This window comes from Canis lupus, chromosome 6, assembly GCF_048164855.1.
Source record: "Canis lupus baileyi chromosome 6, mCanLup2.hap1, whole genome shotgun sequence".
Lineage (NCBI taxonomy): Eukaryota > Metazoa > Chordata > Mammalia > Carnivora > Canidae > Canis > Canis lupus.
In genome coordinates this window covers 40,477,809-40,505,703 of record NC_132843.1, presented here as the reverse complement: position 1 = coordinate 40,505,703, position 27,895 = coordinate 40,477,809, and the positions used below count along the sequence as shown (strand labels likewise).

The 27,895-nt window shown below is 52.5% G+C and overlaps 1 protein-coding gene, 1 long non-coding RNA gene and 1 pseudogene across 2 annotated transcripts; 1 reads left to right on the top strand and 2 right to left on the bottom strand.

The window, feature by feature from the left end:
• The first annotated feature begins 922 nt into the window (after positions 1-922).
• ETV3L (ETS variant transcription factor 3 like) lies at positions 923-12,586 on the top strand. Its single transcript, XM_072830053.1, has 6 exons — positions 923-1,216; positions 6,991-7,103; positions 7,197-7,434; positions 7,645-7,834; positions 8,238-8,340; positions 11,118-12,586. The coding sequence occupies exons 1-6, from the start codon at positions 1,143-1,145 to the stop codon at positions 11,594-11,596; spliced, it is 1,197 nt and encodes a 398-aa protein (XP_072686154.1). The 5' UTR covers positions 923-1,142; the 3' UTR covers positions 11,597-12,586.
• Positions 9,980-27,895, bottom strand: LOC140635412 (uncharacterized). Its single transcript, XR_012032740.1, has 3 exons — positions 27,659-27,895; positions 16,239-16,339; positions 9,980-12,157 (listed from the first exon to the last, which is right to left on the bottom strand). It is a non-coding gene; the product is annotated as an uncharacterized lncRNA (long non-coding RNA).
• On the bottom strand, positions 26,097-26,169 carry LOC140636170 (U4 spliceosomal RNA; annotated as a pseudogene).

The following is a 27,895-nucleotide window of genomic DNA, read 5'->3' as shown; positions in this document are numbered from 1 at the left end:
CTATCTCTCCCATCAATCATCCTATCCCTCTCTCACCTTTCTTTCCGTCATGTTAGCTTCGGTTGATTTAACCAGAAAACAACCCCCAGAACTGAATTCTATGGCCCTCCATCAGCTGGGGCTGGGAGGGGCTGTGTAATGAGGGGGGAGGGCAACTTGGCCTCCCAGAGCCAGGGAGGAAAACAAGAAAATCATATTGATTCCCTGATGACAGCTGACAACGTCCTCCTCCCCACTGGAGCCTGGGGAGAAGGGCTGGAGGCCCCATGGTCTCCAGGGTCCTCCAGGGTCCTCTGCCCCCAGGACTTTCAAGACAGAGGCTCTGGTTCCCCCTGAGAAGCCCCTCCTGAGGTCAGGTGCCCAAAACATGCCCTCCCGGAGTATTCTGGAATCCTACCCCTTTCCCCCATCCTACTATTTCTGTAGCAGGATACCCACCCACCCCCTGCACTGACTTCCTCTTGTCTGGTGTGTTATGCCTGGGTTGGAAGTTCTTCCTGCCGTCTGGCTTTGAGTCATATTATAGAAAAAAGAAAAAAATCATTTTCCAGAACTCCAGGAAGAAAGATATATAATAGGTGCTTGAAAATCCTCAGAGAAAACGCATGAGGTAAACCATTCATATCATCTAATACTCACGACTCAGAGAAATCATTAGATGTGAGGATCCCTGCTCCCTGTGTGCAGGCCAGGGGCCTGGGACCCCGGGGGAGAGGGGGTCGGGGATCAGGTGGTGGGAAGAAGCCCAGGTTTCACACGGGACTCTCTTGGGGCCCCGGCTCTAGCTCCACAGAAAGTTCCCTTCGAAAGGACTGGTTATTAGGGAAGGGTAGACATCTGGTAGGACTTCCCCACACTTTGTGTCCGTCTTCCTCCAACCTCTAACCGACAGCAGGCGTCTTCATACTGTGTCTACGTTGGCCTCATGTTTTAGGAGCCACCGGCCCCAGAGGCAGGCTCTGGTGCTAAGCACCTGCTGAGAGACACGCCCTCCCACCCCAGCCCTCACCGAGGATGGGGGGGCGCGGGCCATGGTGCCACTGGCCCCCGAAGGGTTAATGCTATTGTCTGAAAACCACATCAGCTCCCCTGGGAGCTTGGAGATCCTGCTCTCATTTTAAGTAACCCTAACTCCGTGTGTGATGAGCGAGGGCCGCTGCGCGAGGAGTGCGCCAGAAGAAGCAGGGGACGGAGCAGGGGACAGCGCTGCACCAAGGTAAGGGACTTGGGTGGCAGGTGTGCAGCTGAGCTGGCCCCCACCCCCCCAGCTGTGGATCCAGCTGTGGAGCATTCGGGTAGGGGGTTGGCTGGGAGACGGGGCACCATGGGGGTGAGAGCCCCAGGATGGCAGATTTCCCCCGTTGGGTACGGGACAGCCGCAGAGCCAGGTGCTGGGCCGTCAGGGCGGGAAGAAGCGGGGTCCTCACAGAGACAGCTGGCCTCCTCTCCCCAGATGGGGCACCAGGGGGGTCGGGTGTCCACTTGCGGCAGCGGGGCGGGGGGGGGGGGGCGTTAACGGGGTCTGAGTCGGGCTGGGGCTGAATGGAGGATGGGCTCAGACTTCCCTGCGCCTGGCCGCCTGTGGCTGCAGCAGCTCCCCGAGCACCACCCACCTGGCTGCGGGTTCAGGACTGACTAAGGGTCTGGGCGTCACAACCTGGGTCTGCTGAGGAGCAGGGCGTGGGCAGAGGTCCCGAGGGTGGCAGAGTGACGACCGTGCCCCGACCCGAGCCAGGCTGGGGTGAAGTGGACAGGGCAGGGGGATGTGCCTGCGCCCTGTGCCCGCTTGTCTCCCTTGCTCAGACTCCTGGCATCCTTCCCAAGGACTAGGACCAAGAAGGCTGAAGTCTGAGCACCCCCTGGGCCCTAGGGCAGGTGGTGGCTCTGCGAGGCTAGAGAGACACAGTGAAGTGATGCCGCTGTCTGTCCCCAGCCCTCCCGAAGGACCAGATGAGAAGGGCCAGGGAGGAGTACGGTGCCCCTGCCGCTCGGCCCCAAGCCCCTTTCTGGCCCTGCTGGGTAGGGGGAGAGGAGCCTCACTCAGCTTGGGGCTCAGTGGAAGTGGAAGTCAGGGTTCACTAGGACTGAGGTGAGGGCACGGGTTGAGGCAGAGGCTGCAGGTGAACTGGGATGGGGGGCGTCCGAATGTGGAAGCCCCCGCTGGCGGGCGAGGTCCCGAAGCCCCATCCCTGTCTGCTCAGACCCAGCTGCCAGCGCCCCAGCTTAGCATTCAGCTGGGAGCTTTCACTTCCCCCGGCAGGCCGGGCTCCTCAGCACCGGCTGGAGGGGATTTCTTGTCCCCGGGTGTGGGGGGGTACAGAGGGAAGGACCGGGGATGTCCAGACAGGGGGATCCCCAGGATACAGCTGCCTGCCGGGAATGAGGTGGAAGGAACCAGGGCTGGGGTAGCCCCGGGGAGGGGTGCAGCACCAAAAGGCTTGTGTAAGGCGGAGGCAGGCGTGCAAGGGGGTTGCAGGTGCCCGGGGGCCAGGGAGCTAGGGGCCTGCATTCTGTGCATGGGTGAGAGACAGGAGCAGGACAGGGACAGAGGCAGGCAGCAGGGCACATGTGAGAAGTAAAGACAGAAAAGGAACAGCCTTGAAACCGAGACAGAAGAGGATGGACCACAGAGATGCCGGGGGAAGGAAGACTGGTAGACGGGGGAGTGGAACGGAGGAGAAGAAACTGTCAGGAAGCAGGAAATGAGCTGAAGAGGCAAAGGTCAACCCAAGCAAAACAGTGAGGGGTGGGGGCGGGGCTGGGATCCCGCCTCCTGACCCTCAGTGGCCTTCCCCTAACCCTGGGCCTCAGGGCCCTGCCGCCTTCCCCCAATTTCCAGCCTCCAGGCAGGTCTGGGCTGGGGCTCCCGGGATGTCCGGCTTTGCATTTCAAGTCACCCAGCGGCACAAACCCTTTAAAGCCCAAGGCCCCCAGAGACCAGAGGCAGAGGATCTGCAAGGGACTGGGGCTGGGGGGGCAACGACCTGAGACCTGAGGGCCCTTGGAGGAGGAAGCGGCTGCCTGGGGACCCTCCTGGGGGGGCAGCAAGGAGGGGCGCCTCTCCCAGTTGGGGTGCTGGCTGATGCCCAGGGGAGAGACGTGGGTTCAGCTGGTGGAGCATCGGGAAGGGCTCCTTGGGTTTGGGACCGGGCAGGAGGGACAAGATGCCCTGGGGTCTTAGAAAAGAAAGAACAGGCATCCCTGCCCCTCCCCCAAATTCCCCAGGGGAAAAGGTGGCCTGCCCCAGCCCCCAGCCCCCAGCCCCTCTTGCCCTCCCACCTAAGCGGCTTTAGCTAATAGCATTAGGGGAGGTCTCAGGACTACCTACTCTCCACTTGGGGCTGAGATCAAGGGGACAGACCAGAGGCTTCTAATCAGATTGGGGATTTGGTGGAGGGGTGGGGGTGCTGAGCCCCTGGAGGCTGTCATCTCTGTGCTTCTACTGTCCCCCTCTGGGTTGGTCTCCCCACCGTGACCCTTCCCTCCCGGCCTGGCCTGTGTCCACAGCCCACGGTCCCCACAGCCGGCTCTCTCACTGCTCCCCCACTCTCTCTGTGGCTCCCCCCACTCCCCCATCGGTCAGGGAGGGACTCTCGGAGAGGACCCAGTAGAGGTCAATCACGAGAGTCTGCAGTCAATCCAGGCCACCCTCTTAGAAGGCCCAACAACAAAGTCACTTTTGACAAAAAAAGTTTTGCTTATCAGATAGGTAGGCAGCATTGGTCTTAAACTCTCAATTTTTTTTTTTTCTTTATTCTGAGTGTGTCCCTGTGTTTTTTCGTCCCTCTCATCTTACTGTGAGTTCCCCCCTCCTCGCCCCCCTGACTGATCACAGCCCAGAGCACGGAGTCAGACCCGTTCCAGGCCCGCTCTTCCACCTACCCTGGGATGTTAGGCAAGTCTCCTTACTCTTCCGAGCCTCCATTTCCTCTGCTGGTACAAGGGGGGACATGCATGGCCACCAGGTCAGAGGGTTATTGTGAGGATCCAGTGCAGTAAGTAGCACGGGGGGGGCGGGGCGGGGGGGGGGGAATGAAGCCCCACGTGGGCAGGATAGGGGCCCAATTCACATTAACTCAACTCTTAAGAAGATAAGATCTTCTTCGGACATTTCCTTTGGCTGCAAGCCCCAGCGTAAGGCTTACTCTCTCCTGTTTGCAGCATTTTCTGTGCTGCTTTATTAAATCGTGACCTAAACCCTACATGTGTTGTAATGAGCACTTGTACCAGCCAAGAAGGCTTCTGGAATCTCAGTAAGCAGAACACTGGTGGCCGGACAAGAATAGTTGCTCGCTGCTATAACCCTTCAAACAACACAAAGCGCTTCAGAGCAGCCGCGCTGATCATTCCGGATTAGTTATGACCCTTTCTGATTTACAGTTTTCCACGCTGGCCCCCTCAGAGCCCTCTGTACCCAGAGCCCTAGGAGCTGTGGGAGCCTGGCCCGGCCCCACAAGCCCTGCACTGCGGGCTGGGCTCCTATGCAGGAGGGAGGGGGCTGGGAGCCTGGGGTGGAGGGCTGGGGGACAGAGTGGGACGGCCTCCCTCAGCCCCAGGAGCATCACCACCAGAGCGTGGGGTAAAGCAGAGCACCAAGAATTGGGGTGAAACGCCAAGAGTGAAGAGAGAGGGTGGGTCAGCAACTTAGGGCTCCAGCACAAAAGGAAGGGCTCAAGGGGAGATGTCTGGCAGGAGGACTTCCACATCCAAGCGGCAAGCTCCTCTAAGATGTGGGGGTCCCGGAGGGACTCCCACAAACAGGGAGAAGGCTGGAGAAATGGGGAGGGGCAGGGAGTAGGGCTTGACCCCCACTACTGATGCCACTTTGGTTTTTACATTTGGGGTTTTTTCCCTTTGGAGGCCAGACAGGGAGTGTTGGCAACCTACCTGGGTGGCAGAAATTACACTTCTTGAATTAAGGTCTTGCTTTCCATTCTTTCCCTTAAGAGCTGTGTGGCCTCAGAGAATTTCCTCTATCCCTCTTAGCTCCATCTTCTGGAATACTTCTGGTGAGGTTTCTGGGTACGTCAGTTCCTGGGCAGGGTGCATGGTGCACTGAGGGTCTGCTCCCGTGTGGGTTTATCATTCTCCTCTCGCCAGATCCTAGATCTACCCTGGTCTCAAATCCTCCAGACCAGGAGATACCGTCAGAACCTGGGGCAGGGGGCCACTATGGGAATTCCAGCAGCTCCCTCCAAGGAGGAACAGTCCTCCTCCCTTGGGACCTCCCACCTCTGCACCCCTCCCTGCACCTTCCCCCCACTTTCCAACCCACTTGGGGTTAGACAGGAGGAATTTCCCAGTGGATAAGGCCAGAAAGGAAGGTAGGAGTGGGGATGGCTGCTTCAAGGGAAGAAAGGAGAGGAAGTCCCAGAATGTCAGCTGGCAAAGGGACTGGGGGTGGGGGGTAGCCTACTCCCAGGCTCCAGGTGACGGTGGACACACTGCGGACCCCCAGAAACAGCTGCCCCTGAGGAGCTGCCGGTTTGTCAGCTGTCAGCTGACCCCCTGGGAAAGGAAGAGCAGGAGACCCGATGACCTCTGGTGGGTGGGGGGGGGGGTCCTGGGAGGGTCTCACCAGCCCAGTTGTCCTGCCTCCCCCACCTCCTTCTGCTCTGTCCCACCAGTTCTTGCTACTCCAAGCAGGGTCCACGGACTTAGGAGCTTGTTAGCAATGCAGAATTTCAGGCATCACCAAGTCGGCAGCATCAGAATCTGCATTTTGGAGAGATTCTCAGGGGATCCTTAGGCGCGTTAACAGGTTGGCGTTTGAGAAGCACCTCCGTAGACAGTGGTTTGTAAGCCTTAGGAGTGGAGGGATGGTGGCTAAGCCCCAGGTGTCAGTGGCTTTCCTTCTGTGAGCCTCGTCTGGAAGGTGCTGGAAGGTGCGGCGGATACTCCAGACAAGCCTTCACATGCCCTCCAGACCTGCCGGCCTAGTAAGTTCTGGCTGAGAGCAGGGCTCACCTCATCCCAACTTCACTTGAGCTGGAAACCCAGAGCCAGGTTACCTGAGCCCATCCCTGTTCACTCACTGTCCTGATTAGGCAGGTACCGCCCACCCCAGGAGCAGGCCCACACCCTGCACCCTGCTCTGGACACTCTGCCTCTGTGCCCTCTTCCCTCAGTGACAGTGGGAGCCAGCCTGGAGCACCAACCTTGATCCCATCTACTGAGCCCAGGGTTCGTTCGGTAACTCGGCAAAAACCTGTGAGTGGAGGAGCCAGACAGTCAGGGGCCGGCCACTCTGGGGGGAAGGGGGAAGACAGACATTAAACATACACATAAAGGCACCATTGGTAACTTCGTTACCACTCACGGATTCTTCTTCTTTTTTTCTTTAAGATTTTATTTATTTACTCATAGACACGGAGAGAGAGAGAGGCAGAGACACAGGCATAGGGAGAAGCAGGCTCCATGCAGGGAGCCCGACGTGGGACTCGATCCCAGGTCTCCAAGATCGCGCCCTGGGCTGAAGGCGGCGCTAAACCGCTGCACCACCCGGGCTGCCCACCACTCACGGATTCTATTGCCAATCACTTCTCCAACACCCGCACCATGCCGGGCAACCACCAGGTGCTGCAGACTCCTGAGTGATGAAGCAAATCCCGACTATCCCCCAAAACTCAACTGTGTGGGCACCACAGAGCCGGGGTTTGCACCTACCACTTCCTCCCACTCGGGGTTCACCCAGAGCCAATGATTAATTACATTTTCTCTTGGGATAAACTCCAATCCCCTTAAGCCCTGAGCAGAGATCTCATCTGTCTAAACCACCACCACCACCCCGGAGTGGGGGCAGGATGTAGGACCCTGTGCATTCCTCTCCGGCCATACAGGGGGCTGCATGGGGGCCTCATGGAGGTCCCCAGAGGAGGCCAGGCCCTGCCCTGGGTGCGGGGAGCTTCCTGCAGTCCCGTGTCCCCTGCCTTTCACCCCTCATGTCTTCCTGCTTCTCTTCCCTTCATTTTTGGCCTCCCCCCTCGGCAGTGACAGTCTCCCTCCGAGGCCCAGACGTGGCCCTCGCTGCCCCAAGAAGACCATGCACTGTGGCTGCGTGGCCGAGGGTGCACCTGCCGTCCCGGGCAACTCCTGGATCTCAGGTGAGCCTCCGCCAGCCCCTCACCCAGCTGCGAAGGGGCGGCCGGGGTCCTCCTGAGCCAGCGGCACCGAGTGGCACTCACCCCTCCCTCCAGGCATGGCCTTCCCCGACTGGGCCTACAAAGCAGAGTCATCCCCGGGCTCCCGGCAGATCCAGCTGTGGCACTTCATCCTAGAGCTGCTGCAGAAGGAGGAGTTCCATCATGTCATCGCCTGGCAGCAGGGAGAGTACGGGGAGTTTGTCATCAAGGATCCAGATGAGGTGGCCCGCCTCTGGGGCCGCAGGAAGTGCAAACCCCAGATGAATTATGACAAGCTGAGCCGGGCCCTCAGGTGAGAAGGGGCAGCCAGGGGGCCGGAGAGGTCAGAGTTCAAAGATGGGGCTGTGGTTGCCAGCACCCCCATCCCCCGAGGCTTGGGAGAGACCCCGGAGTGTGGCAGGACCCCTGGTGGTTCTGGCCTGGGGGAGGGAGCACGGCTGGGCCTCTGGCTGTGTTCGCTGCCCCCGGGCCAGCTCCATGCTCTCCACCTTGGGCTCCACAGGTATTACTACAATAAGAGGATCCTGCACAAGACCAAAGGCAAGAGGTTCACATATAAGTTCAACTTCAGCAAGTTGATTGTCATCCACCATCCTCTGTGGGAGGTGCGGGCACCGCCTTCCCCCCACTTGTTGCTGGGGGCCCCTGCCCTCTTTCGGCCAGCTCTGGTGCCCATGGGCATGCCCAGTGAGGTAGGCTCAAGGGCACCCCTGCCCCTGCCCCAGGAGGCCCCCAGCCCCCCGCCCCCCTGCCTTGGAGCCTGTCAGCTGCCCCATCCTTCTCCCCCTTCTAGTCCCTGAGCGCCCAGGGGCAGGGGTGGGGCCCCTGAATCACCCTGCGTGGTTGAACCAAGGTCACATGATGCAGCATGCACCTGGGGGGCAAGAGGGGTTCCTTCCTTGCTAGGTATCACTCCTTCAGTGGTAGATCACAAGGTGGGGGGGAGCCTCGGAGGGACCTTGGGCATCTGGGCAGTGGTCGTGTAACAATCATTATGAGAATGTTTCATTGTTTTACAAGTGGTTTTTGAGGCAGCGTGAGTGGGGGAACCCAGGCGGGTCCATCCCACTCCCATGCTAGCTTCTCACTCGGCAGCTCCTGCACAGCATGTTGTTTGCCCGTCGGGTTGGACAGGAGACCCCCCGAGGGCTGCCAGAGGCCGCTGAGGACAAGAAGGGGAGCGGCGGCAGTGCCCCCCGTGAGTGCTTGGAACTGGGGGAGCCCCAGGGAATCAGAAGCAGAGGCGGGATGACCTGCCAGGCCGAGTGCATGGGTGGGAGGCTGGAGAGAAGGGATAATACAAACCATTCATCCTCAACAAAGCGAGTACCAGCTATTTCCTAGGTGTGGGGTTCAGACAGTCAGTGACTGGTGGAATGCAGAGGAGCAGGTGTCCCGGAGAAGGCCGCCCCTGGGCAGGTGAAGCAGGTGCAGAAAGCGCCCAGCAAAGGGAATAGTGTAAAGCAGAGAGTTGGGGACACCTTCGGCTCAGGATGTGATCCCAGGGTCCTGGGATCCAGTCCCACATCGGGCTCTGTGGGGAGCCTGCTTCTTCTCTGCCTCTGCCTGTGTCTCTGGCTCTCTCTCTGCATCTCTCATTAATAAATAAAATCTTTTTTTTTAAGATTTTTAAATTTATTTATTCATGAGAGACAGAGAGAGAGGCAGAGACATAGGCAGAGGGAGAAGCAGGCTCCATGCAAGGAACCTGATGTGGGACTCGATCCCGGGTCTCCAGGATCACGCCCTGGGCCAAAGACAGGCACCAAACCGCTGAGCCACCCAGGGATCCCCAATAAATAAACTCTTAAAAAAAAAAAAAAAGGCTGACAGCTGTGGGCAAGTGTAGCAAAGCTGAAGGACCACTGGTGGCTTGCCATGTTCAGAGAGGAAGGGATGTGACAGGCATGGGGACAGGCAGGAGGGGTGGCAGGTGAAGCTGACAAAGCAGCAGGTGTCCAGTCACAGAGGGCTCAGAAGCCCCTCTTGCTCCCCAGGTGAGGAGTTGAACTTTACCCCATGGGCAGGAGGCACCCAGGAAAGAGGTACGTTGAGATTTTCATGTCACAAAGATGACTTGGTTGTATAGAGAATTTGGTTTGGAGGAGGTGCGTGGCTGGTACTGGCAGGCTTGGGAAGATCTTCCAGGCAGAAGAGGGAGAGAGGAGAGCATGGCAAGCAGAGAGAATGGTGTGTGCAAAGGCCCTGGGGCAGGAAGAAGGTTGTGGGAAAGGCCAGCATGGCAGCTCTAGCAATCCCATGGGGAGACTGTGGAAACGTTGGCAGAGGCCAGCTCTCCCAGGGCTGTAAATAGGGAAGTGACAAAATCAGATTCTCTGTGAAGAAGGTCACAGAGACACTTGAGCAGCCCGAGGCTTGATACAGAGGTCCCAGACCTACCACCGCTCCTCTCCAGGCCGTTTCACGGGATAAAGACCCTTGGCCTTTGCCCTACCCCCGTGTAGGTAGCTGGGGGCCCAGAGGCCCTGGCTATGGGCCCTGGAGGGCCGCTGAGGCTGCAGGTTAGGGCAGCCCAGGGCATGCCTGGACTCGCAGGGCCACTGGTCTGCCTCTGGAGCTAGACAGAGCCTGCACAGCACCCCTGTTCTTCCAGCCCTGCTCACCCTCCTGGCTCTGGGAAAGGCCTTGGGCACAGAGCTTTCTCTTTGGGAAGCCATGTGTCCCCAGTAAGCCCCCCCCCCCGCCCGGAGTGGGCTATTGGCACCTCCCTGCCCGCTATGGGTTGCACACACATGCCCTGCATGGCTTCGGTCACCGGAAGGCTAGTGACAGCCACAGGGCCCACTTCTGGGTTGGGGTCCAGAAAGCTAGAGGAGCCTGTCCCCTCCACGTCCACTCAGAGCACTGATGCGGAGAGAGGAAGCTGATCCTGGGCTGAAGAGGGGCCAAGGCTGTTGAACCAGAGGTGGCAGGTGCGGGGCTGGTGCAGGGAAGCGAGGAAGAGACAGAAGGACTCTGGGAGCCATCTCTACATGAGCTGCTCAGCTGCGCTCCAAGGGCAGACCAGCCACAGCCTCGGGAGCCCCCAGGACACAGAGTCCTGGATGGACCCGAAGGGAAGGACAGTGACCCGGGGAGGGCACCCTTTGCCTCAAGCAGGACCATGTCTACTGTTTCCCCTTCAGAGATCCCGCTTCAGAAACATTGTTCCTTTCAAATATACTGGATGTGTTAGGCGACAATGAATTCATTTTTCCAGTTTTTATTAACTAGCCCTCCCCACCACCCCCTGACAGATGTGATTGCCTTGCTCTTTGGTCAAATGATGTGGCCTTGCTAAGAAAGGACCTGGAGAGATGGGAATTGGACCTTTGGAAATAAAGACAGTGGTGTGAGGTTCCACTGGTCACCTTGGGCCCCAGACCAGGGCGGGTCACCCCACTGCAGGATGCTTGCGGAGCAGGAGGGCAGGGGGGCATGAGGGGGACTGGAGGGCAGATCTGGAAGGAGGGGTGGGGGATGCTCCTAGGGGAGCAGAGCCAGGGCCCAACCAGCCTGAGAAGGGCAAGGCGTGTCCCCACGCACTGGCCTTGTCACTTCATCCTACCGGGCAGAGGCCCTGCACCCTAGGGGGGCCAGCACGGGGACAAGCTCGGGGCCTCGACTAGAGCGAAGACAGGATTCACAAGTTACAGCAAACCCTGTCTTCATCGAAGTTGTGTTATGAGCTCCTGATAAGCGCCAGGTGGGGCTGGGTCCAGGGAGATGGAGACGGGCAGGGGTCTTGTCCCTCAGAGCTGGGGGTGACCACACCAACGGCCCCCCTCAACCGGGCCAAGGGCCCCTGCGGGGCACACCCAGGCCACCTGAGTCTTGTGGCCTCCCCTAGGAAATAGACTGGAAGCAAAGAAAACAGGAAGGTGCACATGGGGAGAGGAGAAGGAAATGGGACTTGGGTGGACATGCGGGGCATCCCTCCTGATCCTCTCTCTCTCTCTCTCTCTCTCTCTCCAGGCCTTGGCTCTCTCCTGGCCCCCTGCCAGCTTGGCCCTTGCTGCCTTCTGGGGATCCCCCAAGATGAGCTGCCTGGCCTTGCTGCCTTCACCCCTCCCCTCCTGCCCGCCCTCCCTTCTGACTGGACCCGCCTCTCAGGGCCCTTCCTGCCCCCTGTTCCCCTGGAGCAGCCATTCCTGGGGGCCCCCAAGCCAGACCCCCTGTTCCCAGGGCCTGGGTGCCCCCCAGTGACCCACCATTTCTCGGGGCTCCCCCTGTTGGCTGGGCTGGGCCCAGGAGCAGGCGAGAGTCTGCGGCTCCTGTCACTGAGGCCACAGTGGCTGGAGGTCAAGCCTGATCCCCTGATGGGGGTGAAGGGACGCCCGAGTCCCAGGGACGGCTTCTCCTTAGACATACATGGACCCAAAACAGGGGACAAACATCCTGCATCCCCCCACTCGGAGAACTGCAGGGCAGTGTGGCCCCTGGATCCTCCTTAGGTGGGGAGATGGGAAGTGGGAGTCCCCCAAACTCCACCCCTCTTCCCCCTCTTCCTGTCTACTTCTTCTCTGGCTTTGTGCCTGGCCCAGCCTGGAAACAGGTTTAAACTGCAGGAGGCTTTGAAAGGGTAGAGCCGAATAAAAAGGGGTGAGGATATTGCAGGGGTAAGGAAGACTGAGGTGGGGGGCTCCCCTCCCTTCCCCTCTCCTGCTCTCCCCTCCCCTCTCCTCCCATGGAATTGTTCATCAGATGAAGGAGACTGGCCTAATCTCCACTTTCTTTGAGGGAGCCGGGAATAAGGGGCCCTTGCCTGAAGCAACACCCCCCACCCCTGCCCTCAGGAGGGAGATGATGGGCGTCTGGGTTGGGAGGCCAGGAGCCCAGGCTCCAGTGTCTCTCCTGCCCCTCCACACACACGTCCCCAGCAGCTCCTGTCCGGGGTGGGTGCTGGTCCCCAGCAGCTCCTGTCCGGGGTGGGTGCTTCCTTCTGTCTCCGTTCCTCCGAGACCCGAGGGAGGGGGACAGGGAGGGACTGGCCTCCTCAGATCTGTAATTCTGTGCTGTGGAATAAAGGGAATAAAACGCCGTCGACACACTGCCCTCTTGGCTGACCACTCCTGACGCATGCCTCCCATGCCCCAATCTGCTGTGGGGTGAAACACCACTGAAGTCCTCGAGGAGGAGGGCTGCTGGCATCCCCCAGAGAGAGAGGCTGAAAGAGGCGGTGGCGAGGAACTGCCCCAGCCATGTGGGAGATGACGCCTTCCCAAAATGACCCTCAGATCCCTTGGAGCAGAGTCCAAGGGGCTGGGAGTGAAGCAGGGCCTCTCAGAGTCACCTTCCTCTCTCCCCTGGTTCCCAGAATGTGGCTGGGGAGGGAGACACATGAGAGAGAGGTGTTTGCTCAACAAGTGAAAAGCCAATGGGGGAGAATGTTCCAGAAGCCAAGATGAGTGAATAAAATTGCTCTCCTGCATGTGGGTTGCCAATCACAGATTTAGGACTTGTGTCTACTTCCCTTCTAGGATGTGGAGCGGGAACTAAGGAGGCACAGAAGCCCCATCCCTCATCCAAGGAGTAGGTGTATGCACCACCCCCCCGCCCCGCCCCGCTCCAGGCTGGGGGCACAGCAAGCATCTTGCTTTCTGCTGCCTCCTTCTTCATAGCAGCTGTGTGGTTGTCACAAAGGCGACATGACGCCCAAAGGGTAAAGAAGGAGAGGCCCAGGGCAGGGTGGGGTTAGGCCCTCACCCCACAGAGAGGTTGGGATGAGCAGGGAGCCAGTCCCTGGGCTTGCAGGCTGGGTATTGGCCAGGGAGCATGGTCTCCACCTCCCTCCCTCTCCAGATGCCTCGGGGTCTCCCTCCCAGGACAGGAGATGGGCTGCTTCTCACTTGCTCCCAAAGCCACAGGCCTATCTGCAGCCTGTGGGAAGGAGGAACCCCTGGGCCAGGGTGTCCCCTCATCCTGCCCAGTTGGGAGACAAAGAGCTACTGCTGTCCCTTGGACATAAGGAACAGGCTCGCAGGGTCCTGAGCCTGGGTCCTGTTCAGAGAGCCCACCCCAGGGACAGGGTGCCCATCTGGAGACCCCCCCACCCTCTGCCTCAGCCCCGCCCCCCCGCCATGGTTTCTGGCAGCTGTGAACTGGAGTTCAAACTGCGAAAAAAAATCCCCCTCCGAGGTGGGTGCACCCAGGACACGGACAGGTCAGCTCCAGGAGACAGAGGCTTCTGGGCAGCGCGCTCTGTGGTCAAGCAGTTTCTCAGCCTTGGCACCACTGCCCTCCGGGGCATTGTGTTGGCTGTGGGAGCTGTCCTGTGCCATCCCAGGATGCTTAGTGCATGCATCCCTGGCCTCCAGATGTCACCTCCCACCCCAGCAGACTGTGAACTGTCCCTGGGGGAGGAAACGTCCCCGCTTGAGAATCACTCAAGCAGAGAGGGTGGCTTCTGCAAGTCGGATGGCCAGCCCCACGCAAAGCCCTGGGGGTTCCGTGTCATGACAGTGCCCTCTAGTGGCCAGAGCCTCCCCTGGCCTTGCACTCGCTCCCCGCAGGACCCTGGTGGGGGTGGGTTTGAGGGGAAGGGTGACAGGCACCCTGGGGTCTTCTCAGGTGAGGAAGGGCGTTCCAGGACAAAAACGCTTTATGAAACGTTCCATTTCAAACCCCTTTTCCAAATCACGGACAAGCCACCAAAGGGTCCACAGGTCTGTGAGCACAGACAGCAGGTTACCAGCTCCCCTGGGACAACCGAGTACAGTCATCAGCCCTGGACACCACATCCCCCAGCTGCCCGGCTGCCCGAGGCCGTCAGCCTCACCCAGTGAGGGGCACAGAGTGGATACTCAGCCTCCCCGCCCCCAGAGCAGCAGAACCAAGACAAGACATGCAAAGTCAGTGCACCGACGAGCCCTGCTCCCAGGCACTCTGGCACTCCAAAGACAGGAACACTCGTGGGTTCAAGCAGAGTTTTTGAAAGTCATGCACCCAGGTTTCATGAACTTTAGACTGTTGGGATCAGAGGGACCTCTGTGGTCATGGTCCACAGGGAGGAAGGGGCTTTCCAAAGTGACGCGTGGGGAAGGGCCACATGTAGAACGGGGGTGCTCCGGTGAGCAGGGAGTCTTCTCTCCACCTCTCCATAATCATGTGGACTGAGAGTCTAAGAGGCCCTCAAACTCCTGAGAAATAAGAGTATATTACATATCGAGAGGGAAATTTCCTGCTATTCCCATGAGTTTTTTTTTAAGATTTTATTTATTTATTCATGAGACGCACACACACACACACACACACACACACACACAGAGGCAGAGACACAGGCAGAGGGAGAAGCAGGCTCCATGCAGGGAGCCTGATGCAGGACTTGATCCCCAGATTCGGGGATCATGCCCTGAGCTGAAGGCAGATGCTTAACTGCTCAGCCACCCAGGCACCCCTCACATGAGATTTTTAATATGAAAATAGTAGTTGACATTTCCCAGTTTGTATGCATTTGGGGACTAGATTACGTTGGCTTGTGCTGCCATCTGATTGTCTCATGTGACATGCCCCGATGAAGCAGTATTCTCAGGATGGTACAGCACACACTCGTGAAAGGGAAGGTGTTTGGCCCTAGAACCCTTGATTCGAATGTGCAAGAGGCCTTAGGATTTAAAAACAAAAGCAAATCATCTGCTGCCCAGCTGTTAGTGGCAGCGAGGATAATCTCAACCCTCTTCCTTTTTTCCCCCCAAATGAGGACCCTACCTAAGAGAGAAGGATATTCAAGCAGTATATGTGTGCTATACACACACACATATACACTATACACATGTATATAATAATTCAATAAACATTTCTTAAACACCTACCATGTGCTGCCCGGCACTGAGGTTCCAGTGACTGCCCTTCAGACGCTTTCATCTGAAGTGTCAGAGCTTCAGACGCCAGTAACCCACAGGGGAGGTGGGCGCATTTGCAGGTGGACTCGAGGAGGGATGCAGGGCTCTGAGCACTGAGTGCTGGAGCAGCAAGCTTTCTACATAACGTCCAGCAGAATTTTGTTTAGTAATCAACCTACTTCAAAACACCTAAAAGTGGGATCCCTGGGTGGCTCAGCAGTTTAGCAATTGCCTTCGGCCCAGGGTTGTGATCCTGGAGTCCCAGGATCAAGTCCCACATCAGGCTCCCTGCATGGGGCCTGCTTCTCCCTCCTCCTGTGTCTCTGCCTCTCTCTCTCTCTTTCTTTCTCTCTCTCTCTGTGTCTCTCATGAATAAATAAATAAAATCTTAAAAAAAAACTCTCTTTAAAAAAAAAAAAAATGGCAGCCCGGGTGGCTCAGTGGTTTAGCGCTGCCTTTAGCCCAGGGCCTGATCCTGGGGACCCAGGATCGAGTCCGACGTCGGGATCCTTGCATGGAGCCTGCTTCTGTCTCTGCCTCTCTCTGTGTGTGTCTCTCATGAATAAATAAATAAAATCTTAAAAAATAAACACCTAAAAGTAAATCTTAAGAAGGCATTTCTATTTTTTTTTTTAAGACTTCATTTATTTTTTCATGAAAGACACAGAGAGAGAGAGGCAGAGACACAGGGAGAGGGAGAAGCAGGCTCCATGCAGGGAGCCCGATGTAGGACTCAATCCCGGGTCTCCAGGATCACGCCCTGGACCAAAGGCGGCACTAAACGGCTGAGTCACCCGGGCTGCCCCAGAAGGCATTTCTAATCCCCAAACACAAACAGCCAGGCAATATGTGCCAATTGTTATAAAACTTACCAAAACACACAGTTCCGTGGCCACGTTTTTCATCAAGTGTTACTTCCCAAACGCTTTGTGGTGCACATATACAATTGACATTGGCCCTCTTACTGCGATGGAATGTTTGGTCATGCTGATGGGGCATAAGCTTGATCATCAGCCTCTCACTGGCCTTCTAGGTTGTTTCTGGTTATTTGCTTTGTAAATACAATGGTTTCAAGAACTTTGTCCAAAGTTGTAATCTGTTTTTCTTGTTTTGAGTTAATTCCTTGAGATACACCCTAAGCATTGAAATAATGGGCTCAAAATCATGGCATTTTAATGGCTATAGACACATATGGCCCTGCTATCCTCAGAAAGGATGAGAATACTTTAAAAAGCCACATTGACATACCACTCACCATGAACCAGGCACATCTGTCATAAGTGCTTCACATACATTGGCTCGACCAAAGGGGGAGTGGGGGAGGCGTCACTGTCATCCCATGTTACAGACAAGGACCTAGGCACAAAGAGACAAAGCACTTGCTCAGAGCCACCACTCTGGCGAGTGGCCGAGCCACGGTGTAGACTGGCAGCAGGCTCCGAGGCCCAAGCTGGCCGATGGTGTCAAGTGCAAGGGACAGGTGCTCCTGGAGCCTCAGCAGGCCGGCCTTGCCCCACCTGCCTCCGCTTCTCTTAGCAGGAATAAACCTCCATCTCTCTGGTCTTCTCCGGTCTGTATTAAACCATGAGCATCATTGAACGTCATTACATTTGCTTGCTAGTTCTATTCCATACGCTCCTGCTTTAAGACCAGGAACAAGCAGTGCCCTGCTTACACAATATTTTTTTAATCTAAATTCAATTTTCCAACATATAGTATATCATTAGTTTCAGAGATAGTGTTCAGTAATTCATCAGTTTCATATAACACCCAGCGCTCATCACATTGCGTGCCCGACTTCACACTCATCACCCCGTTACCCCATCCCCCACCACCTCCCCTCCCGTGACCCTCACTTTCTCCTAGGGTTGAGTCTCTCATGGTTTGTCTTATACAATATTTAAAAGATATTTTAGGGCTGGCTGGCTGGCTCAGTTGGTAGAGTGTGTGACGATCTCGGGATTGTGAGTACAAGCCCCATGCTGGGTGCAGAGACTACTTAAATAAATAAATTTAGGGAAAAATTTTTAGAAAAAATAAAAATAAATAGAAGATATTTTAAGTTCATATATGGCCAAGTCAGGACAGAGAGGAAATAGAAACAGGTAAAGAGGGGATCCCTGGGTGGCGCAGTGGTTTAGCGCCTGTCTTTGGCCCAGGGCGCAATCCTGGAGACCCAGGATCGAGTCCCACGTCGGGCTCCCGGTGCATGGAGCCTGCTTCTCCCTCTGCCTGTGTCTCTGCCTCTCTCTCTCTCTCTCTCTCTCTGTGACTATCATAAATAAATAAAAATTAAAAAAAAAAAAAAAAAGAAAGAAACAGGTAAAGAAAGAGAAAGGGGCAGGCAGCCCGGGTCGCTCAGTGGCTCAGTGGCTCAGTGATTTAACGCCGCCTTCAGCCCGGGGTGTAATCCTGGAGACCCAGGATCAAGTCCCACATCGGGCTCCCTACATGGAGCCTGCTTCTCCCTCTGCCTGTGTCTCTGCCTCTCTCTGTGTCTCTCATGAATAAATAAATAAAATCTTTAAAAAAAAAAAAAGAGAGAGAGAGAGAGAGAGAAAGGGGCACCGGGGCAGCTCTGTTGGTTAAGTGTCCAACTCTTGATCTAAGCTCAGGACTTGATATCAGGGATCAGGAGTTCAAGCCCCGTGTTGGACTCCATGCTGGGTGTGGAGCCTACTTAAAAAGGAGAGAGAGAGAGAGAGAGAGAGAGAGAGAGAGAGAGAGAGAGAGAAAACAAAAAAGAGAGCTCTTCAGAATGCTTTGAAGAAAGGGAATAATACTTCCAGGCTAGGCATTGCCTACCTCATTTACTGTTAGAAAGAGAAGTTATTTCTATGATGCAACCCCTCCACCCCGCCACACACACACACACACACACACACACACACACACACACTTGGGATGAGAGCTGGGACTTCCATGTGAAGTGTTCCTACTGCAACTAATCGATACTCTCTGTTCCCCCTTCTGCTGTCCCATCCTACAGCTCTGGCCCCCGCCAGTCAGGCTGCTCGATGTCTCCTGATCCCCAGGACGCGGAGTGCAGATCTCAGTGGCTGGGATCCGGCATTGGGCCAGAGGTTTTCTTCCAAAAGAACAGATGAGACCCAAACAGTGCAGTTCCCACAGACCACTGCCAGGTCCTCAGAGATGAAGCCATTGGCCGGGTCCGTGGGCTTCCAGTTGGGGTTTCCAGGTCCCCAAGCACCAGATGTCCTGAGTCATGAGGAACAGCAAAGCCCATGTGTCAGGACCTGTGCCATCTATCCCATCCCATTCAGCCCCATTTAGGTCTCCTGCTCACTCTCTGTGGGCTGATGGAGAAGTTCTCCTGCCTGTGGGACCAGGTGCTGCCAAGAGCCCCCCGCTGCCCCACCTCCCAGGCTGACCAGCAGCAGCTGCCTAAATCCCCCCTCGGGCTCCCATGCCATCCCTCCCTCCTGGATCTCTCCTCCAGTCCTGGGAGTTGTCTCCAGCAATGCAGCCTCCCTCCCCCCCACCAGATGCGGAAGGTCAGGCAGGTGTCATCTGTCATGCCAACTCCACAGGAGTGACTGGGGCTGCACTAGTGAGAAGCAGGCAGTTGAGAAGGAGTCCAAGGCCATGTTGGGGATTCAGGAGGGGGTGGTGCAATATTTTTTCCGTGATCCAATGACCACATTTTGGTCCCTATCTCGTCCATCCTGTCGTTGTGGACGACCTTGGTTCCACCCCTCCAGGTCTCCCATCCCTAAGATGTCCCTTTCATACTCTGTTCCAGGGTTGCCTCCGTACCCCACCCCCAGGGGTCTCCAGGGCACTGGCCACAGCTCTGCTCATTCTGCACCTGCTTCCTGGGCGGCTTCAGTTCTGTCCTCTCTCCTCGCCCTGCCCACCGTCTACATGCTGACTCTGCCCACACCTGGACAGCCAGCCCGCACCTCCCCTGAGCCTCAGGGCTCACCGAGCACCTCTGTCCAGACGCCCCCAGTGCACCTGGAACCTGTCATGCTGTGGGTGCAGCTCTGTGTCTCAACATCCGGGGCTGCCCCTCACTCCCCTTTCCCTTCTGTTTTTGCTTTCGTTAATGACATCACAAAACATCCACTTCCACCCAAGGAGAAACTCAGATGTCAGGCCCTCACCTCCTACACTCTGTCACCAATTCTACCACTTTCACCTCCTAAACATTTCTCCAATCTATCTTTTCCTGGACAACCCTACGCTGACCTAGTTAGGCCTTCACCAGCCTGTAGAGAGACCACCCTTCATATTCCATACGTTGCTATTTAAAATGCCAATCTGATCATGTGACTTAAAACCCTTTGGTAGCTCCTCGAAAGGAAAAAAAGTCCTCTGTGCTCCCAGGGAGGGTTAATTGATTTGTACAATAATGTCATTTAAAGAGATAGAGACATAAAACTAGGTATAAATGTATACTTAGGGCACATCAAATTATAAAAGCAGTGGCAATTTACCAAATGGAGACTAAATCGTCAAGCCAATACATTTTTTAATAATAACATTAATTTATTGCAACAGATGGTATTTGCTGAAACTGATTGCTGCACAAAGTGTCACTGCAAAGCAGGTCCCTCCAGCACAGGGTCCCCAGTGTTCAGCAGGCATGTGATGAGTCACTTCTCCCACCACCCACCATTCTCTGTTAGAACTCCCGCTAATGCCCTGTTCACACGCACAAGGGCCTGTGAGTCCTCCTCTGTTCAGGGCTGAGCCCACTAAGCAGCTTTACTCGATGCCAGCTCATCACAAACACAAAGGCAAATGCCAGCGCTGAAATCTTTTGGCAACACAGGTTATAGAGTGTCTCCCAGGTCATCCAAAACATAATTAGCTCATTCATTTGTTCTATTATTCTTAAAAGTAAGACAGGAAAGTTACCCTTTTTGCAAAAGATTTGTGGACTTTGGGTTGAAACCTACAGAACCAAGTCAGAGTTCCAGAAAGCATGGAAGCCAGGAGTCCCCCACTCTACCCCCCGCCCATTGCACCCCACCCAAACTCTGGGACACTTCTGCAGCCATGTCCCACCACCCACTTGACATCCCATGGCACCAAATTGCCTGGGTCTCTGGGCTTTGGGCGCGTCCTCATCCCGCTGATGGAAAGGTCCTGCCTTGCCCACTTACCAAGCTAACCTCTCCTGGTCCTTTGGGATTTCGCTTAGAAGCTCATCCTGACCTCTTAGGCAGGGTCAAACAGGAGCTCTCAGAGCTGCCCCCAGACTGGGCCTCACCTCAACAGCATGGAAACACTGCTGCCAGAATTCAATCCAGGAGCCATGCTATAGTGAAGGGAAGCCCTCGCTGTGACTGAGCTGCCCAATGGTTATGATGGACATTGTTACCTCGGACACATCACTTCACCACCTTGAGCCTCAGCTGCCGCATCTATGACACAGTAACAATACAGATAAAGTGGCACAGGTGGAAACACCTGGGTGACACAGGTGGTTCTGCATCTGCCATTGGCTATAGTCATGATCCCAAGATCCTGGGGTCAAGGCCTGGGTGGGGAAAATCCCTGCTCAGCAGGGAGTCCACTTCTCCCTCTCCCTCTGCCCCCTCCACGCGCTCGTGCTCTCTTGCGCTCATGCACTCTCTCACTCACTCTCTCTCAAATAAATAAATAAACTATTTAAAAAAAAAACTGGTGAAAACAGGTGAAAAATTCAAGGAAGCTTGATGCAGCATGGTTTCAGAGTAGAATATTATGACATATCCATATAATGGAATACTACGCACAGGCAAAAAGAAAGAGGAAGTTCTCTGTACTGATGGGGAAATACTTCTGAGATTTGTCTTAAGGAAGTAGGAACATACTGGTGTGCATGAGATGTTACCGTTTGTCTGGAAAGGGGGAGACCCATATTCATATTTACTTGCTTATGCATTAAAATATCTGGAAAGATAAACAAGAACTAGTGACAGGTTACACAAGGGAAAAGCAAATGGATAGAGGACAGATGTGAATGTGGATTTTTCACTGCACAGATTTTATTTATGACTTTTAAGTTACAAGATTGTATGACTTATATAAAAATTAAATGAATTTAAGACTAAATGATGATATTACCGCCCTAACTACATCACAGGATTGAGTAGGAAAACCAAATAAAAACTGTAAAATCACGTGCCATTGTGGTCAGGTGTGAAGCAACAACAGCAATTTTGTGGTGAAGCTACTACAGAGCTGCCAACAATGATAACAAGAGGAACATCACGTGCCTGCCCTCGCCCCGCCCCACACTGCTCCCCCAGCTTGCAGGGAGGACCAAGCCCACACCGTGTTAGGGAAGTGGGGAGGCTGGAAGAAGGGACCCGGGAGCTGGACTCATGATCTCATGCCTGCGCAAACCGTGCAAACCATGCAAACTGTCTGCCCTCCCTGCCCATGGCCCAGTCTCACCTTAACCTTCTCCCCGGCCCCCACACAATCAGGCTCTTCTGCAGATGATCTGAAACACCTACCATCAACCCACAGCATTTTCTCGTTAGCCTGATCCACACACCAGGTCTCATGACCTTCCCTAGCTCATGGGGAGGTACTCACAGTAGTCTCAGGGCTGCCAATCCAAGATAGTAGCCTCACGGCCCGTCCCCACACAGATACTGAGTGTTAGTTCTCAAGACCCTGAGTGAGCCCAGCTCACAGGATGAGTCACTTCCGATGGCCTTCTTGCTTCTTCTCCCTCTTGCTTCAAAGAAACTAGGATAACATGGCTGGGGTGGGGCGGGGGTGGGGTGGGTAGGGGAGCGCCCAGCTGGGTCAGAAGAGCAGGTAACTCTTGATCTTGGGGTCCTGAGTTCAAGACCCATGTTGAGTGTAGAGATTATTTAAATAAATAAAACATGAAAAAAAAAAAAAAAACAGAACTGGAAGGGAAGAATGCTGACTTTGCTTTTGGAGAGCAGCCAGGTACCACATGAATAATTCCCTAGTAATAGCCATATCTAAGAGTCTCCTGTGAAATCCCACAATGAGCCCTACTTGGTGCAAGGTGGGGCTGAAAAGACCCTAATGGTTAAATCCACAGACTCTTCTGGTCATGTTCATTCATTCAATAAATATTTATTGAGTGCTTACTAAGTGCCAGGTGCCAGGTGCTGGTAAACCAGCTCTCCAAAAACAAAAATAGGGGTGAGTGGGTGGCTCAGTCGGTGAAGTACCTTCCTTCAGCTCAAGTCATGATCTCAGGGTCCTGGGGTGGAGCCCCACATCAGGCTCCTTGCTCAGCAGGGAGGCTGCTTCTCCCTCTGCCTCTAACTCTCCCTCTGCTCATGCTCTCTCTCGCTCTCTCAAATAAATAAGATTTTTTAAAAATAATAATAAATTAAAAAATTTTTAAAGCCCTGATTTTTTTTTTTTTGAGTAGGTTCCACACCCAACCATGGGGCTTGAACTCATGACCCTGAGGTCAAGAGTTGCATGCTCCACCAACTGAGCCAGCTGGATGCACCTAAAAAGCCCTGAATTAAAGCATTTGTCGATTTCCATGGTGCAAATACTCCCAGCATAGTCCTTATCAGTTACATGGCATCACTGAATGTGGAACTGGGAAGAGACAGGTACACCTGGTTCTTGCGAGCAGGTACAAGCCCACTCAGCACATGCTGGCTTCAGCATTATCATTAGACAATGAGCAGAACTCACAGACTCTACGTTCAGGAGCGTAGAGTAGACTAACTAACATTGGTTGTTTACTAACTCCATCATTATAAACCATTAAATGATCACCCAAGACCCAAGAAGGTAAGTTTTCTCATCTGATAACAGGAAACTACACACATAATCTCGAAGTGTGATAAGAACTGTGAAGCCAACAGATCATAATAAATAATTGACAGTGGGGCAGCCACATGACTACAGCAGAATCTCTGCCTGCCTGGATAACTTAGTAAGTGAACATAGGAGGGCTGGCTGCATGCTACTCTGTTCACCCATCCCACTGGTTAAGCCACTGAAATTTTGGATTTCTTATGATAGCTAGAATTATCCTAATACAAGTATCTTCAGTTGTTGGCAAGTATCTGTATTTATCACCTGAAAGCCATCATTCCACTGTTTTCTGGTTTCCATCGTTGATACTGAGAAGTCCGCTATCAGTATAAATGTTGCCACTTTTTTGGGAAAGATTTTATTTATTTACTTATTTTCAGAGAAAAAGAGTGTGTAAGGGTGCATGTGCTGCAGGGCAGGGGTAGAGGGAGAGCGAGAGAGAATCACAAGCAGACCCCATGCTGACTGCAGAGCCCAACGTGGGGCTCAAACTCAGGACCCCAAGATCACGACCCGAGCTGAAACCAAGAGTCAGATACTTAATTGATTGACCCATCCAGGTCCCCTAAATGTTGCTACCTTTAAAGACACCAGTTTTGGGGCAGCCCCAGTGGTGCAGTGGTTTAGTGCCACCTGCAGCCCGGGGCGTGATCCTGGAGACCCTGGATCGAGTCCCACGTCGGGCTCTCTGCATGGAGCCTGCTTCTTCCTCTGCCTGTGTCTCTGCCTCTCATTCTCTCTCTGTGTCTCTATGAATAAATAAATAAAATCTTTAAAAAAAAAGACACCAGTTTTATTCTATCATCCCTTAAACACATCTTCCTCTGTAATTATTTCAATATGTATCTCCAAAATATAAGGAATAACTCTTTATTTTCAATATAACTACAGTAACTGTTAGCATATCAATAGTATTAACAATATATCGCTTTTATCAAAAATTCCTAATATCCAGTGTTCAAATTTTTTAATTAATTAATTCATTCATGAGAAACACAGAGAGGCAGAGATGTAGGCAGAGGGGGAAGCAGGCTCCCTGAGGGGAGTCTAATGCCGAGCTCGATCCCAGGACCCCTGGATCATGACCTGAGCCGAAGGCAGACGCTCAATCACTGATCCACCCTGGTGCCCCTCCAAGTATTCAAACTTCTAATTGACTTACAAATGCCATATTCTTTTTAAAGTTTTAGCAATTTATTTATTTGAATCAGAATATAGAAGGCCCACATATGATTGTATGATATGTTTTTAAAAATCTCTTAATCTAAAGGTTCCCCCCAACCCCCACACACATCTTCTTTGATATCCTTCATCAGTTCTGTAGTTTCCCTTAAATAGATTTTGTACACATTTTGTAGAGTTATACCTAAGTATTTCATTTTGGAGAGTGCTCATGTAAATGGTAATGTGTTTTTAATTTCAGATTTCACTTGTTCATTGCCAGTATAGGGAAAAGCAATTGGCTTTCGTGTATCAACCCTATCTTCTGCAACTTTTCTTTTTTTTTTAATATTTTATTTATTTATTCATGAGAGACACAGAGAGAGAGAGAGAGGGAGGCAGAGACACAGGCAGAGGGAGAAGCAGGCTCCATGCAGGGAGCCTGACGTGGGACTCGATCCCAGGTCTCCAGGATCACACCCTGGGCTGAAGGCGGCGCTAAACCACTGAGCCACCTGGGCTGCCCTTCTGCAACTTTTCTATAATCCCTTATTAGTTACAGGAATTTGTTTTTTAATACTTCATTTATTTATTCTAGAGCTAGTGAGAGAGCACAAGCAGGGGGAGTAGCAGACTCCCTGCTCAGCAGGGAGCCAGATATGAGGCTTGATCCCAGGACCTGAAGATCTTGACTTGAGCCAAAGGCAGATGCTCAACCACTGAGCCACCCAGGCGCCTCTATTAACCTTTTAACGTCCAGGAGTCAGTAGTGATGCCCCTCTTTCATTTCTGATATTAGTAACTTTGTCATCTCGCTTTTTTTCCTAAGTTAGCCTGGCTAAGGGCTTATCAATTTTATTGATCATTTCAAAGAACCAGATTTAGGGTTTATTTTCTCTACTGATTTCCTATTTTCAATTTCATTATTTCTGCTCTAATTTTTATTATTTATTTTCTTTTGCTCATTTTGGATTTAATTTGCTCTTCTTCTAGCTTCCTAAGGTGAAATCTTAGATTATTGATTCTAGATATACTTTTCTAAAAAATGTATTCAATGCTATAAATTTCTCTTTAAGAACCACCTTTGCTGGATTCCACAAATTTTGATGAATTGTATTTCTATTTAATCCAGAATATTTTAAAATTTATCTTGAGACTTCCTCTTTGATCTGTTATTTAGAAGCATATTGTTGGGATGCTTGGGTGGCTCAGGGGTTGAGCATCTGCTATCAGCTCAGGGCATGATCCCCAGGGGCCTGGGATCAAGTCATGCATTGGGCTCCCCTTGGGCAGCCTGCTTCTCCCTCTATGTCTCTGCCGCTCTCTCTGTGTCTCTCATGAGTAAATAAATTTACAGATCTTTAAAAAAAATAGAAGTGTATTATTAAATTTCCAAACATTTGGGGATTTTCTAGCTACCTATCAATTATTGATTTCTAATTTAATTTTATTGGGATTGGGCAGCCTGGGTGACTCAGCAGTTTAGCGCCACCTTCAGCCCAGGGCATGATCCTGGAGACCCGGGATGATTGAGTCCCACGTCCAGCTCCCTGCATGGAACCTGCTTCTCCCTCTGCCTGTGTCTTTGCCTCTCTCTCTCTCTCTCTCTGTCTCTCATGAATAAATAAATAAAATCTTAAAAAAAATAATTTCATTGGTATCTAAGAGCAAACATTGTATGATTTTTATCCTTCAAAAACTTGTTAAAATGTGTCTTATGGCCCAGAATGTGGTCTACTGTGGTAAATGTCTCATATGAGCTTGAGAAGAATGTGTAATCTCCTGTTGTTGGATGAAATGGTCTATATATGTCATTATATCGAGTTGATTGATAGTGCTGTTGAGGTCAACTATATCCTTACTGATTTTCTGCCTGTTGGATCTGTCCATTTGTGACAGAGGAGTGTAAAGTCTTCAACTATAATAGTGAATTAATATATTTCTCTTTGCAGTTCTATCAGTTTTTTGTCTTATATATTTTGACACTATGTTGTTAGACACATACATATAAGGGTTGTTATGGCTTCTTGGAATATTGACTCTTTTATCATCACATAATACCCCTCTTGATCTCTGATAAGTTTCCTTGCTCTGAAGTTCGTTTTGTCTGAAATTAATATAGCTACTCCTACTTTCTTCTGATTGGTGTTAGCATGGCATCTTGTTCTCTCTTTTTTTTCAATTAGCAATAATCGTGCCCTGGATAAACCTCATTGGCTACAACAATGCCACTGCACAAAGCTTCTTCTTTTTTTTATTTTTTATTTTATCTATTTTTTTAAGATTTTATTTATTTATTCATGAGAGACACAGAGAGAGAGATTGAGAGAGAGAGAGAGGCAGAGACACAGACAGAGGGAGAAGCAGGCTCCATGCAGGGAGCCCAATGTGGGACTCAATCCCGGGACTCAAGGATCACGCCCTGGGCCAGAGGCAGGCACCAAACTGCTGAGCCACCCAAGGATCCCTTCTTCTTTTTTTTTAAATAAAAAGATTGAATTTTTAGGTACAAACCGTCCCACAAAGAAAATTCCAGGTCCAAATGGCTTCATTGGGGGTATTCTATAACACATTTAAAGAAGAAATAAAAAAAATAAAAAATAAAGAAGAAATAATGCCAATTCTACACAAACTCTTTCAGAAAATTGAAGAGGAGGAAATTCTTCCCAACCCATTCTATGAAGCCAGGATTATCCGAAGCCAGACAGGACATTACAATAAAAGAAAGTGACAGACTAATATCTTTCATGAACATGGACGTAACAATTCTTAATAAAATGTTAGCAAATCAAATAATAAAAGGTTAACATCACAACCAGGTGAGGTTTATCCCAGAAATTCAAGGCTGGTTCAATATTGAAAATGTACAATCTAGGGTGCCTGGGTGGCTCAGTCGGTTGAGCCTCTGCTTTTGCCTCAGGTCATGATCCCTGGGTTCTGGGATCGGCAAGAGTCCAAGAGTCGGGCTCCCTGCTCAGCAGGGAGTCTGCTTCTCCCTCTACCTTTCCCTCCTGCTCATGATATCTCATTCTCTCTCTCTCAAATAAATAAATAAAATCTTTAAAAAAATAGAAAATCTAAAAAAGAAAATCCACAACATGAAGCAACTCTAAAAAAAATATAATCATCTCAATCAATCCAGAAAAGGAATTTGATAAAATACAAACAACATCTATTCTTGATTTTAAAATTAAAAAAATAGGGACACCTGGGTGGCTCAGCAGTTGAGTGTCTGCCTTTGGCTCAGAGCGTGATCCTGGAGACCCAGGATGGAGTCCCACGTCGGGCTCCCTGCATGGAGCCTGCTTCTCCCTCTACTTGTGTCTCTGCCTCTCTCTCTCTCTGTCTCTCATGAATAAATAAATCTTTAAAAACTAACTAAAAATATAATAAATAATAAATAAAATAAAAATTACCTTCCCCACAGGAATCTCACCTTTCTTGTAGCTCATCTTTGATCCTAGGAACTTTTTTTTTATACAGAGAAAAAAAAACACACACATACACACCCAACTTCCCAAAATATTAGCCTTCAAACTAAAACTGGTTTTCTTTCACACATTTTCCCTTATAACATATCTTGGCACCTTCCCTGTTATTCAGTTCGTCTCAGTTACCAGGGGTGTCAGTGGGAGCGAGTTGGTCTCTAAGGTAACCACAGACAGCAAGGTACCAAGCTTGCAGGCTGGAGTGCACAACCGGGAGGTGACCCCCCAGGCAACACTGACCTACCTCCCTGGGAGTTAAGGTGAGAAGCCCCTTCTTCACTCAAGGCCTTGAAATCTTCAGAAGTGACAAGTGGGCAAGTTTCTGGGGGTCACGTCTCAAGGGCCAGCAGAACTGAGAGCCCGAAGGCAAGATCTGCTGGTCACTGCCCGGTGGGCAAGGGGACTGTGCAGGGCGGGCCTCCCCGTCCAGCAACACCCACGCCAGTCTCTTCACTGAAGCTGTCCTCTTCCATCTTCCTGA

Coding starts and splice junctions, on each gene's coding strand:
- ETV3L (XM_072830053.1), top strand. CDS start 1,143: ATGAGCGAGGGCCGCTGCGCGAGGAGTGCGCCAGAAGAAGCAGGGGAC. Junction 1,217..6,990: donor GGGGACAGCGCTGCACCAAG/GTAAGGGACTTG, acceptor CCCCCTCGGCAG/TGACAGTCTCCCTCCGAGGC. Junction 7,835..8,237: donor CCATGGGCATGCCCAGTGAG/GTAGGCTCAAGG, acceptor CTCACTCGGCAG/CTCCTGCACAGCATGTTGTT.